The sequence below is a fragment of the Coenobita brevimanus genome, chromosome 25, assembly GCF_032717465.1.
Source record: "Coenobita brevimanus isolate Jiangsu-jjx chromosome 25, ASM3271746v2, whole genome shotgun sequence".
Lineage (NCBI taxonomy): Eukaryota > Metazoa > Arthropoda > Malacostraca > Decapoda > Coenobitidae > Coenobita > Coenobita brevimanus.
The window spans coordinates 44,453,095-44,466,296 of record NC_136978.1 but is presented as its reverse complement, the minus strand read 5'-3'; the positions used below and the strand labels follow the sequence as shown (position 1 = coordinate 44,466,296).

The window sequence follows — 13,202 nt, the reverse complement described above, 5'->3', positions numbered from 1 at the left end:
ACATTCACCACATTCTGTAGTTTCACATAAACGTATCCGACTGAGTCAATCCGGACGCTGGCACATTAAAAAGGGGTGCCAAATCCCTGATCATGCACGTCTCTGCGCAGCATTCATCCAGCCAGCTCGATCTTTTGTCAGTTTCCTAGCTTCACCGACCGCCAAACCTCTCTTTCTCACATACTCATCCACCATATCGTTCCACCTTCTCCTTAGCCTACCTCGCCTCCTCCCTTCTTCAGATTCGCTCAGATATATCTTTTGCACCACTCTTTTGTTATCCATTCTCCCCACATGACCATACCATCTCAGTACACTCTCTTCGATTCTGGTGTCCACCGACTTCCTCACTCCACACCTTTCACGAATCACATTATATCGTATCCTATCCACCCTCTGTACTCCACATACATTCCTCAGCAGTCCCATCTCCACTGCTCATACTCTTGACTTTTCATTTTCATTCCACACCATAGTCTCACATCCATATGTTAAAGTTGGCACTAACGCTCATTCATGTAAGCCTCGAGCAGCTGCAGCACTCAAGCCTCTGTTTCTTATCAAGGCCTTCATAGCACCAGCTACTTTTCTTCCTTGTGTCACCCTACTTTCAACTTCTTTTGCACATTTTCCTCTCTTTTCCATCACTGTACCCAGGTATTTGAACTCTCTCACCATTTCCAGTCTCACTCCATTCACAGTAACATCGCACTGGGAGTCACCTTCTCTCTCAATAACCATTACCTTACTCTTTTCTACATATACTCTCAAGGCACGATGCTCACATATATATATATATATATATATATATATATATATATATATATATATATATAACCCATTGGATCCCAGGGGTGATGGGCGAGGCATGGCGCTGGGTGGGTACTAAACGTACAGCCCTCCGCCTATCGGCTCATAGTCGCAAAGCTCATAGGTCCCTACCCGGGGGTTCCGTACTTTATAAAGACTTGAAAAATCCCAGTTCTGTCCAATATTCCAGACACTGGGCTTCAATGGGTTATATATATATATATATATATATATATATATATATATATATATATATATATATATATATATATATATATATATATATATATATAATATATATATATATATATGTGAGAGAGAGAGAGAGAGAGAGAGAGAGAGAGGATATAAAAACGGGGAATGTGAGGCACTAACGATAATCCCAGTGAGAGAGAGAGAGAGATAAAGTGAGAGAGAGAGAGAGAGAGAGAGAGAGAGAGAGAGAGAGAGAGAGAGAGAGAGAGAGAGAGAGAGAGAGAGTTTTGCATTACTATGCATAGTTCTCGTGTGCGTAGAATGCACACACACACACACAGGTCATGAGTCAGTCTGTCTGTCTGTCTGTCTGTCTGTCTGTCTCTCTCTCTTAACTCCCAGACACCAATAAATAATTGTTACAATTTTCTCATAAATAAAATAAAACATTTGCAGTTTAAGTTAAAACTTAGGGGCGTATTCCCGTCAAATTCACAACAACCTTTTGTATCTATCTATCTATCTATCGCCAGACGCCTTAATCCCATACGGGGTGGCCACAAAGAAATCGCCTCCACGTCACCCTGTCCTCCGCCATTTCACTGCCCTGCTCCCAATTCACACTCCCCTCTCTCATATACCTCTCCGCTCCATCCCTCCATCTCATCCTCGGCCTTCCCCTCCCTCTCTCCCCCTCTACCTCACTCACATACAGTCTCCTCGTCAGTCTTTCACTCTCCATCCTCTCCACATAGCCAAACCACCTCAATGTGTTTTTCCTAACGCTTCCTAACACATCCACATCCACACCACAACGCTCCTTCACTTCCTCATTTGTCAGTCTGCCTCTCCATGTGACTCCACAGGCTCCTCTCAAATAACTCATTTCCACTGCTCTCACTCTTGACTTGTGTCCCTCCAACAACGTCCAAGCTTCACTTCCATACGCTAGAGTTGGTACCACTTCCATAGGCTACAGTTGGTGACCACCTTTTCCTTACCGGTTTACTTTTTGTATACACCTCATTAACCCTCTCTTATGTGTTATTTCTGCCTTCTGTGTTGGTGCCTACATGATAGAAACAATATACAAGACAGCAGTAAGGTGTAGTATGGAAAATAAATCGCTAAGGAAAAGGTATTGGGGAGCTACCTTAACTGACGACAATAGAGGCAGTGGAATTAGTTTTGAGTCATAACATAGGAAATACAGGCTGTGACAATGGCCTCAGAGGTGACTACTCTTTTCACTCTAACTTGGCCTAAAATTACCATCTCTCCATCATGAATGCAGTGTAGTAACAATTAACACTGGAATATGATGCTAGACACGAAGCAGCGCTACGGAAAGGGTGTATAGCCGTAGCATTGTCTTTTGCCACTCAGCAGTATGAAATTAACTGCAGAAGGACGAAAATCTAGGCCAAGTTGACGTAAAAAGGTTATAATTTAATTCATTAATGGTAACAGATCACCTATACGGTCCTAAACTTAAATACCGTAATCTTTCAAATATTTCTAAATTACCTCGTTGTTTTGATGTTTTCAGTTATTTAGCTAATGACAATAGTAAACATCACCTGTACTACACTATACACATTCCGGTGCCGTTTCATATACTGTTAAATTATCTATCTACAGCCGGACGCCTCAATCCCGTAATGGGTAGCCACAAACTAATCTACTCCATGTCGTCCTGGTCCCTGCCATTTCGCTGCCCTCCCCCCAGCTTAAACCCTCCTGTTAAATTACATATAGCTCACGTCCCCTTGTTAACCTACTGTTAAATTACATTGGTATAATTCCAGCTTCCATCATTTCGTCGAACATGTCAAGGAATCGAGGTCTTAACAGTCCATCAGACCTCTCACTCATTTTCAGCATAACGTCTTTTCTTTCCTCAGAAAACTTTTCTACATTTTTGTCCGTGATGTCCATCATGTTGGCAGCGTCTTCAGGTTCACTTATGACAACTGGAATAAGGAATAACCCAGACAAACAGCCGAAGATCATCCGGCGCCGAAACTCTTGGTGAAGCTCTTGAAGCGTAAAGGGAACAGGAAAGTCAGCAGCGGCCAATACCCCACTGAACGAATCATAGTAGGTCTTGAGGAACTCCTGCAGGTTGTCTTTACGAACAGGGCCATTGAAGCTGGAGTACAAGAAGTAGTTAAGATCGAGGGCAGGAGAGGCTTTACGCATAATCTGCAGGTCCACCAGCATCACCTCCACGGGTTTACCATCATCATTATATCTGGCAGGCACAAGTTGAAATATTAATGTGGGGTTTTATATGTGTCAGTAAGTACTCATGACTGACTGAGTGACCGCAGACGGGAAAACAAGGTGTGAATAAGAGTTGCAGAATGAGTTTTTCCAAGTGACATTACGTCAGTGAATGAGGATAAGTGTGAGCAAAAACAATCGAATGAGAATGATAGAGAGCAAATGAAACCGAGACTGGGGGATACATGTCTGGTGAGTTCAGCGTCTGTGAGAGAAATCGAGAGCATGAATGTGCATGAGACGGAAAGTGAGCGAGTGATAACGGTAGGTGGGAAAGGGTGTGCAAAAATTCCCTTTTTCTATTCATTTATTTATAGGGCTGGATATGGTTAGGTCAACGAGGGTGGAGGGTTGAAAGGAGATGGGGTTTCCACGAGGTGAGAGGAGGAGTCTGCCTGTCAGGTAGCGAAGGGCTTGCTTTATCTCTTTCCAACTGCAAGGCTTGATGGCAGCCACGTGAGTTGTGTCCACACCTTTGGCAAAGTGGGCACACCTACTCTCACAGGTGGCAGACACCTATGGGCAATCAAAGCGCATCAAATGTAGATGAAGCACGTGAGATCTGTCTGGTTCACGTCCCGGCTGGTAGTGAGTGTTTTAGTTGTATGTGTGTATACGTACAGGGCACACCTGCCCACGCAGCTTTTACATGTTTGATGTGGGTGCACCTGGGTGTGTTCCAAGGACTACACTGGAGTCTCTTATAAGTCAACTCAAAAACGCTTTTACAAAAGCCGCAGATTCCACTGGGATACTTACATGATGACCCAGATACTTGGAGAGAAAATTAAAGGTATGTGAAGGGACAAGAAATACTCAGAATGATGATGGCGACCGAGGAGTTGTACTGAATCAGGAGCACTGTGGACGGCACATGAAAAATGAACACTAGCCCCAATTCTTTTTGTTCTTTTTTGGAAGAGTTGTCCCAGCACTGCCTTGCACACCAAGTACCTACATTCCGTGGTGTTTGCTATCATGGAAGACCCACTTGAACAGCTAATTATTATTATTTATTTATTTATTTTTTTTGGGGGGGAGAGTGGAACTCAGATGTTGATCAGCTGTTTCCTATCTGTTGCACGTATTCTTGAAAATGCTTCATTTCAACAGTCTTAAGGTTCTGGTTTTTGGTTGCTGCAGTTTGCCAGTTAATTAACGAATTTCAAAATACTCGGATCCCCTCTAAATACTGACCAATATCATCGAGATACTTTACTAAAGCCTATGATCTTCAAAAGAACCATATGGCAAGGTTGGTAATATGAAAATTCAGTACTTCAATTTTATGGACATCCCTAGGTCAGAGAGTATCATAGAAAACAAACTGGTGGGAGGGATGAACGAAAAAAGCTGCAAATTATTAGCCTACACATATCTAGACCACGTTCCAATCACGAGGATATGTTATGGAAACGATTATTTCTTCACTGAACTATATAAGAAAATTACAAATGTATGAAAACCTAGACCAAATTAAGACTGAAGACACATAAACATAACATAACGCTTACACACTCACAGGCCCTACTCTTAACACTGACACACTTTCCTCACTACACCTGCCCAGCATGAGAAGGGGTTAAATCTGGCCGTCACTCTCACTTTGAGAAGAATGCTCTGGCCTTGTAGGGGACCTCATGTGGCTGGGGTTATGATGATGATGATGATGATAATAATAATAATAATAATAATAATAATAATAATAACAATAATATTAATATAATAATGAAGATGATGATGACGATGACGACACTGACGATGATAATAGTGATGATGATAAAGATGACAACAACAACGACGACGATGATGATGATAAGAATAGTGATGACAACAACGATGGTGATGATGATGACAACTGCGACAACAACGACGATGATGATGATAACGATGATAACGATGCTACATACCTGAACAAAACATTGTTGTTCCAACAGTCCCCGTGTGTTAAAACTGCAAATTTGTAATCCACACGAAACATGTCCAAAAACATGTCCAAGGCAGTCTCCTTTGTGTCCCTGATCCACTTCACCGCGTTCGCATAATTCGGAACCTTGAGGGAGAAAAATGATTGCTGGGAAATACTGCACTTTACTTTGCTTTTGTTTTTCCTGTGACTGAGCTTCATAAACAAAAGTTGCAAATGTACGACAAACTAGGTCAAGTTAAAGTCACGATAAAGTGCTATGGAAAAGATGTAGAGATGTAGTAATGTTCTTTGTTTTCCTTTCCTGTCCCTGAGCTAAGGAAAAATACTGCATGAAATACTGTATGAAAAAATACCTGGTATGCCAAATTAAGATGAAGAATTTATAGCCATAGACGCACAAGTATACCCTCTTTAACTTGGCCTAAAACTGGCATCTCTCTGCCTTGAATACTGATTCATAGCTAAAGATTAATACTAGAATATGTTGCTATACTCTTTTTACTCCAACTTGGCCTAGATTTTCGTTCTTTTCGGGTTATATGCCGTAGCTCAGTGGCAGACAAAAGACAATACTACCGCTCTGCATCCTTTTCACATGACTGCATCGTGACTTAGATCATGTTTTTCTGTTAAACTATTGTTACAACTCAACATTCAAGATGGAGAGACAGCAGTTTTAGGCCAAGTTAGAATAAAAAGAGTATAGTCACGAAGAAGTGCTATGGAAAGGACGTAACTCTACAGCACTGTCTTCGTTTGTCATTGAGTTACGTGATATAGGCTGCAACTGGACGAAAATCTAGACCGGGTTGAGGTGAACAGACTATAGTGTGATACAGTGTTCTCAAACAAGAGGATATTGAAGTGAATAGCAGAGTAAATCGGTAAAGAAAGGGCGTCACGAAATCTCCAGTCACCGTTTACAAGCAAAAGTGTTCCGTCAAGGGGTAGCTTATCAGTCTTGAGGCGGTATTCTCGTAGGAAGCTCACTAACATCTCTTCTTTACCTGTTTATTTCTGATTCTGTCTCGTTACTATATTCCTGTGTGTTATTCGTGCAATCTTTGTCGATATTAAAAAGATATATGCAGCAAAAACATCATGAATTAATGGGTAGTTAGGAAAATAAATGAAGAGGTGATAGGGAGCCTCCATGCTCAACGAGACTACTGTCCTGGTAACTGATTGGATAAGATAACGTGAACAAGGCCACGCATTCTAGCCGGATAAGGAAGCTCCCTAACACCTCTTCCTTAGCAATTTATTTTTTGGATATGGCTGGTTATTATCCCTCTGTAATTTATTTATGCAGATTATGGCCAGATTCGAAGGTTTTATATATCGCAGAAGAGACCAGTAAGGTGTAATAAACAAAATAAATCACTTAGAAAATGGTGTTAGGGAACTTTCCAAACCGACTAGAATATGGACCTAGGTAGATTAATATGAAAATTCGTTGTACTTTATAAAATCTAATTTGACCCAGGCTTTTGTCCTTTCGCAAATTACGTAGCTCAGTGGCAGGAAAGGACTATGATACGGCTCTACATCCTCTCCTTAGCACTTCCTCGTGACAAGCACCAGAATCTAATGGTACTCTAGTGTTGCAGTTTAGAATTCGAATTGGAGAGATGGATATTTTAGGCGTTTTTTTTTTTTTTTAAGTGCAGGACAGAACCAAAACACACCAGATTATCGCTTAAGCAGAAGAGTGGATGGCTACAACTCCAGGAAATTTTAAACCAATACCTACACATGCTGCTGTAGGGAACTCTCACTTAAAACACACACACACACACACACACACACACACACACACACACACACACACACTAATAATAACTGGAAAAAAATGAAAACTGTCTGTAAAAAGTAAGAGGTGCTTCATACCCAACAACAGATGAAATTGTGTAGCTGGTGTTCAAGTAAATAAATAAATAAATAAATAAATACACAAATATTATGTAATAAAATTGTAATATAACACCGACATTACAGTACATACCTCACTTCCAGGATTAATAGTGGTAATAACAGTAGTAGTAGTAACAATGATGATGATAATAATAATAATAATAATAATAATAATAATAATAATAATAATAATAATAATAATAATGAAAGAGAGAGAGAGAGAGAGAGAGAGAGAGAGAGAGAGAGAGAGAGAGCAATTAGTAATACTAACCTTTTCCATAACCACAGCTCCAGCTTCCATCCGCCCCTCCATCATTTTCTTGAAAAGCAACTGGATATTCTCCTCCGTTCTCCACTTGTCAACAATAATTGGCCAAGTTTTCAGCATGTCTTTGTTGGGTAGTGCTGCTTCCATGAGGACAGACGCAGCGTGTAGCCTACCCATCTCCTGCAGCACCAGCGTGGCGTGAGGCACATCCATCCCTCGCCGTCTGTCATACATCTTAAATCCTCGTGGCCGTAAGTCTTCCAACAGCAGTGCCTCCTTCCTCTTCTCCAGACACGAGGCGAACCCCTTGGGAAACCTCATAGTGCCGTGGGAGACAGTTTTTTGTTTAACAGATTTATATCGTTTTGCTACATTCGGTATGACTTGCATTAACTAAAATATCATAGAGCTTGTAATACCTGGAAGACAACTTAAAATTCAATAATAATACTAATAGTAATAATGAGAAGGATAATAATAATAATAATAATAATAATAATAATAATAAAATCTTACCGTAGGTCCGTAATCCCATGCTGTCTCAAAGCCTCATTAAGTTTGCTCGCTATTTCAGTGTAGCACGTCGATTCCTTCACAAAAACATCGTGCATCACGTCCCCCCTGTCGAAAGAATGGTCCTCAGGAAAAGAATGTGTGATTTTAGCTACGTATCTGGCCTCCTTCTCCTGTCCATCCTCTTTATACTGCACCGCCACGCCTGTCACGATACTTAAGTAGTTGTCGCCCTTCTTCGTGAAGTCCTCCACCCTGTAGGAGACCAGGCTGGCAGAGTCCCCCTTGTCTGCTTTCAGTGTGGCCTTGACCAGCGCCTCCGTCACCAGACATCGGTTGTCGGTGGTGGGCACTGCAGACACGGAGGATGTGCATTATAAAGGGTGATATTTTTGTTGCCTTTGAGTTACTGTAACAGACCATCCTGAATTATAAATTGCCAAAGCAACTCAATATCTGTTTTATATTTATACAGATCATGTTAACACTAGTAGCAGTAGTAGTAGCAGTAGTAGTAGTAATAGTAGTAATAATGGTAGTGGGAGTAGTAATAGTAGCTGTAGAAGTAGTAGTAGTGGTGGTGGTAGTAGTAGTCGAGAGTCGCATAGACCAGCGACTCCAATAGCTTAATGTCTTAATTTACACTGTAATATCAATAAATATAAAATAAAAATAATAATAGTAATAGTAAATGGCTGGTAACCACAACCGTTGGCGTGCTTGGGGCCAACGGATTGTAATATGAGGGTTAGTGTTAACCTTCACATTACAACTCCAAATGGTGAACTGTATTAGCAAGGTTGGTTTTGATCTTCACAATACAATTCTCCGATGGATGGAGGTGATTATTGTAGTAGTAGTAGTAGTAGTAGTAGTAGTAGCAGCAGCAGTATAGTAGTAGTAATAGTAGTAGTAGTAGTAGTAATAGTAGTAGGAGTAGTAGTAGTAGTAGTAGGAGTAGTAGTAGTAGTAGTAATAATAATAATAATAATAATAATAATAATAATAATAACAACAACAACAACAACAACAAGCCGGTATGTAATGATGGCCAGTTCTCAGTGGACCAAGCCTTGCCAGCGACTGGAAGTGAGTTTCGACACAAAAAGTCATTTCTATATAGAGGTACTCCAGAGGAACATTCCACCCAGGAATCATGGCCCTTGTTTAATAATCTTTGGAATCTTAGCATTTCACACAAGGAAGGTCGTAGCTGTAGTGCTTTTCATATTTTCGGCACTTGATGACTTTTGATTCCTGACCTGGTAGATATAGGTCATGCATGTACGAAGCACACTTGTAGTACTCATTAACGTCTATAAGCATGTAAAGTTTCATTGGGTTCCATCCACCCACTGTGGAGCTAGGTAACTTGAAGTTGGTGGAATGGCCCACCAGAGGTACAACTTCTAAGGGGCGCTGCCAATGACTGGAAGTGAGTTTCGACACTAAATGTCACTTTTCTATGGAGGTACTCCAGTGCAACATTCCACCAAAGAATCATGACCCCGGCTTAATAGTCATCAGAGCCTTAGCATTTCGTGCGAGCATAGTCGTGATTTTAGCTATTTTCACTGTTTTTGCATCTGATGACCTTTGACCCTGACCTGGCCAATGTAGCACACACAGGTGTACAATAGAAAGTTGTAGTACTATAGTCGCGGCACACGACTCTGAGGTTGTCATTATTGTACCCTGACAACCTACCTGTCAAAAGTGCTTCTGATTTTGTGTATAATACGATACGTATGTGATTCGTGTATAATATATTCGTGTATAATAATATTCGTGTATAATAATATTCGTGTATAATGTATTCGTGTGTAATAACATGATTCGTGTATACTTTGATACGATATCAGAGCACTTTTGACAGGTAGGTTGCCAGGGTACGATAATTTCAACCTCAGGGCAGTTTCATTCAATTCCATCTAGACGCTGGGGAACTAGGGGGTGATTTTTGAAAACTGGTACTGGGACTCTGAGGCAAATCTTTGCAGAGGTGCCACTCGAAAGCTAGAGAGAAAGGAAAAATGGACGGCACACTTCCAACAGGGAATGACCTCAACATTATGCCTAAAGAAGTCAGAGCTTTCTACGACCATTAATAATGCTTCTACAGCTCAAAATGTGAGAAGTACAAAAAAAAGCGGGTTTTTGGCCATTGCTAGGCAACTGTTCGTTGCCTAGCAATCAAAATCTTGCGTACACAGCTAAGTCATAGGCTGGTCATTGTGTCCACGTTTGGTCGGAATCAGTTAATTCTAAAGGGTAGAAGTGCCTGCCACAATTTAAAAAGAATGAAAGAAGAATGCACAACTAATAATAAGGGCAGCAGGGGGAGGGCCAATAATAATAATAATAATAATAAATAATAAATAATAATAATAATAATAATAATAATAATAATAATGAGATATCCATTACTTTCAGAATGCACAAGGGGTAGCGAGTGCAACACTCACTGCCTGAACTCATTCCAAGTGCCAATATATGACTGTTGCCCTGTGACCTTGACCTCCAGTCGATTGTTCTATTACATCACCAAGCGATCTTTTACCTCCACACACACACACACACACACACACACACACACACACACACACAACCCACACCAGCAGCCTGAGCCATCCTTGCTATGTATAAAATACCACCAGCTGAGTTCATAGTGGAACACATTTTACGGACCACGCTGTGTACAACAGAATGTTAAGGCGTAATATACAAAATAAATCGCACACAGGTACTACTGAGCTCAAAATGCCACTTAAAATACAGCCATTAGTATTTACATTATATATATATTTTTTCATTCATTCATTGCCAGACGCCATGTATCCCAAACGGGGTGGCCAAGGGCTTAGAGTTAATTGTTTTATAGGGAGGGGCACTAATCCTCCACCAACCCCACTTGACACGTAGGGAGAACGTTATGCCAACAGCATCTGGTGTTCCCAGGCGGTCACCCATCCAAGTACTAACCAGACCCAACGTTGCTTAATATATATATATATATATATATATATATATATATTCACATTATTTTCTCGACAACCAAAGGTGCTGGAGAGGGACGCCTTCACGTGGTGGCACTGATATAACCAGATGGCTCAACTGCTCGGTTATACATACGTCCCTCAACAACTTCTCTATCCCACAAATAGAGGATGAGGGACTGCAGGAGGGAATTATCGAACATACGGTCGAAGCCCCCTCCTAACTCTCCTTCCCTTGATCTTCCTACGAAAGGAAATATACAGTATTTTTACGTATATAGTCCTCTCTTAGGAAAGATTCTACGTCCCCGTTTTTCCCGCCAAAGACAGTTCTGCGTTACTCCGCCAAAACATATTGCATCACTACAGCGAAGGGACTGCAAGTTTATTTAAGAATCCCTCCCTAGTATTCACAGAAATACTTAGGATCGGTTCAATATCGTAACTATACTTCATTCACCATCATTTGGCCCTGATTTCCACATTTTGTATCATGGATCACGTAGCTCAGTGGCAGAATAGGAAAATACTGTAGCTCTAATTAAGTTACATCATTTCGTTATCGCTTCTTCGTGACTAGCATTATACTCTAAGGTTAATCTATTGTTACTACTCAGCACTGAAGACGAAGAGATGGTTATTCCAGACCAAGTTAAATGTGAAAACCGTAGACGGGTCACATTTATGAACCTTCCTGCGCAGTACAGGATTATTTGTGTTTAAGTTTGTCATTTGCGCAATTCCAAACATACACAACCAAACTAATGTGAGCAGTAACGTGCAAAGTACGTAAATACAACATATTATGTATTATGGACAGTGTTTATCTTAGCAACTGAGGACAAGTTCAAGTTTCAGCAGACATTACACATTGGCGCCGTGATGTAACGTAACGCGGCTCCCAAATAACTGATGCATTTACTCTTTAACTAGTGGCTGTGAGAGGTCGCTTTGCACAACTTTCGACGTTCGCTGCTCCAATGACAGTGATGGACTGAGAAGTGAGAACATCGTAGATGGGGAGGACAGTTGCCGAGTGGTGCCTTTTTCACCGGTATTTCAGCTGCCATTGGAGGTGTTGCAGTTCCTCTTGCATGGCGATTTATCTCTCCTCTTACTTTTAAGTTTCTTGTATGTTATCTACATCGACTTAATATCGGCATAATTTGTAACAGTCACATACAGGAAGATATTTAGGTGCGACAGGCAAAATAAATCGCCAAGGAAAAGGCGATGAATCTCCAACGAACATTGAGGCTAGAATTCAAAGGTCGGATCTCATCAATTTACGAGATTTTCTAGTACGTCTTCCTCAGCGATTTATTTTTGCATAACAACCTCTTATCCCCTTGTATTATATCGACAAATGTTGAATATTTAACCTATAAAAATACATAAACGTAGAGATAAAGAGGTAGACTGAGGAAGAGGGGTGAGGAAGCCTTTTTGGTCCACGAGTAAACACGTCAGTTAAATATTTTACGGTGCATTGCCCTAAAGAAATCCCTGTACATTTTTCCGCCTTAACATTTTGGAACACTGGACGAAAATATGAAGTATTCTTCACTCACTTCATATTTATGTGTAGCTGTGGTTATTATTGCTAGTAGTACAGTAATAAGATGGAAGATTATATAACATACGTATTTCAGTGTGCATTGGGTACAGTAATAAGATGGAAGATTATATACGTATTGCAGTGTGCATTCGGTACAGTAATAAGATGGACGATTATATATCATACGTATTACAGTGTGCACTGGGTACAGTAATAAGATGGAAGATTATATACGTATTGCAGTGTGCATTCGGTACAGTAATAAGATGGAAGGTTATATAACATCCGTATTACAGTGTACATTCGGTACAGTAATAAGATGGAAGATTATATAACATACGTATTACAGTGTGCATTTGGTACAGTAATAAGATGGAAGGTTATATAACATCCGTATGACAGTGTGCATTCGGAAACATTTGCTTAACGAAAAAGTTGTCCACGGCAACCATGCTCGTTCTGAACCCATCGACCACAACAGTATGCACAAGCGCTTATCGGGCTTCTCAGTGCATGGACACGCTCCTAAACATGACATGTCGTGCTTTAACATACGGGGCATGCCCATGAGAACTTTCAGCTCATTCCACCCAGCGGTTTGACCTGTACAGGGTTCCCAATGTCTAGCGAAAAGTCGGGCACAAAAGTGCGCGTGGCTGGCACGCATTTATAATTTACACCATCACTGTCTGCTCGTCGTTTCGTATCTTTAGATGTACAACACGTTGAACT

At 40.8% G+C, this 13,202-nt stretch overlaps 1 protein-coding gene across 1 annotated transcript; it reads right to left on the bottom strand.

The window, feature by feature from the left end:
- Positions 1 to 2,769: 2,769 nt before the first annotated feature.
- Positions 2,770 to 8,026, bottom strand: LOC145393785 (uncharacterized). The gene is made up of 4 exons (XM_080267833.1): positions 7,920 to 8,026; positions 7,407 to 7,719; positions 5,202 to 5,344; positions 2,770 to 3,259 (listed from the first exon to the last, which is right to left on the bottom strand). Exons 1-4 carry the CDS (start codon positions 8,012 to 8,014, stop codon positions 2,794 to 2,796), a joined length of 1,017 nt encoding a protein of 338 aa, XP_080123959.1. The 5' UTR covers positions 8,015 to 8,026; the 3' UTR covers positions 2,770 to 2,793.
- Positions 8,027 to 13,202: the final 5,176 nt, after the last annotated feature.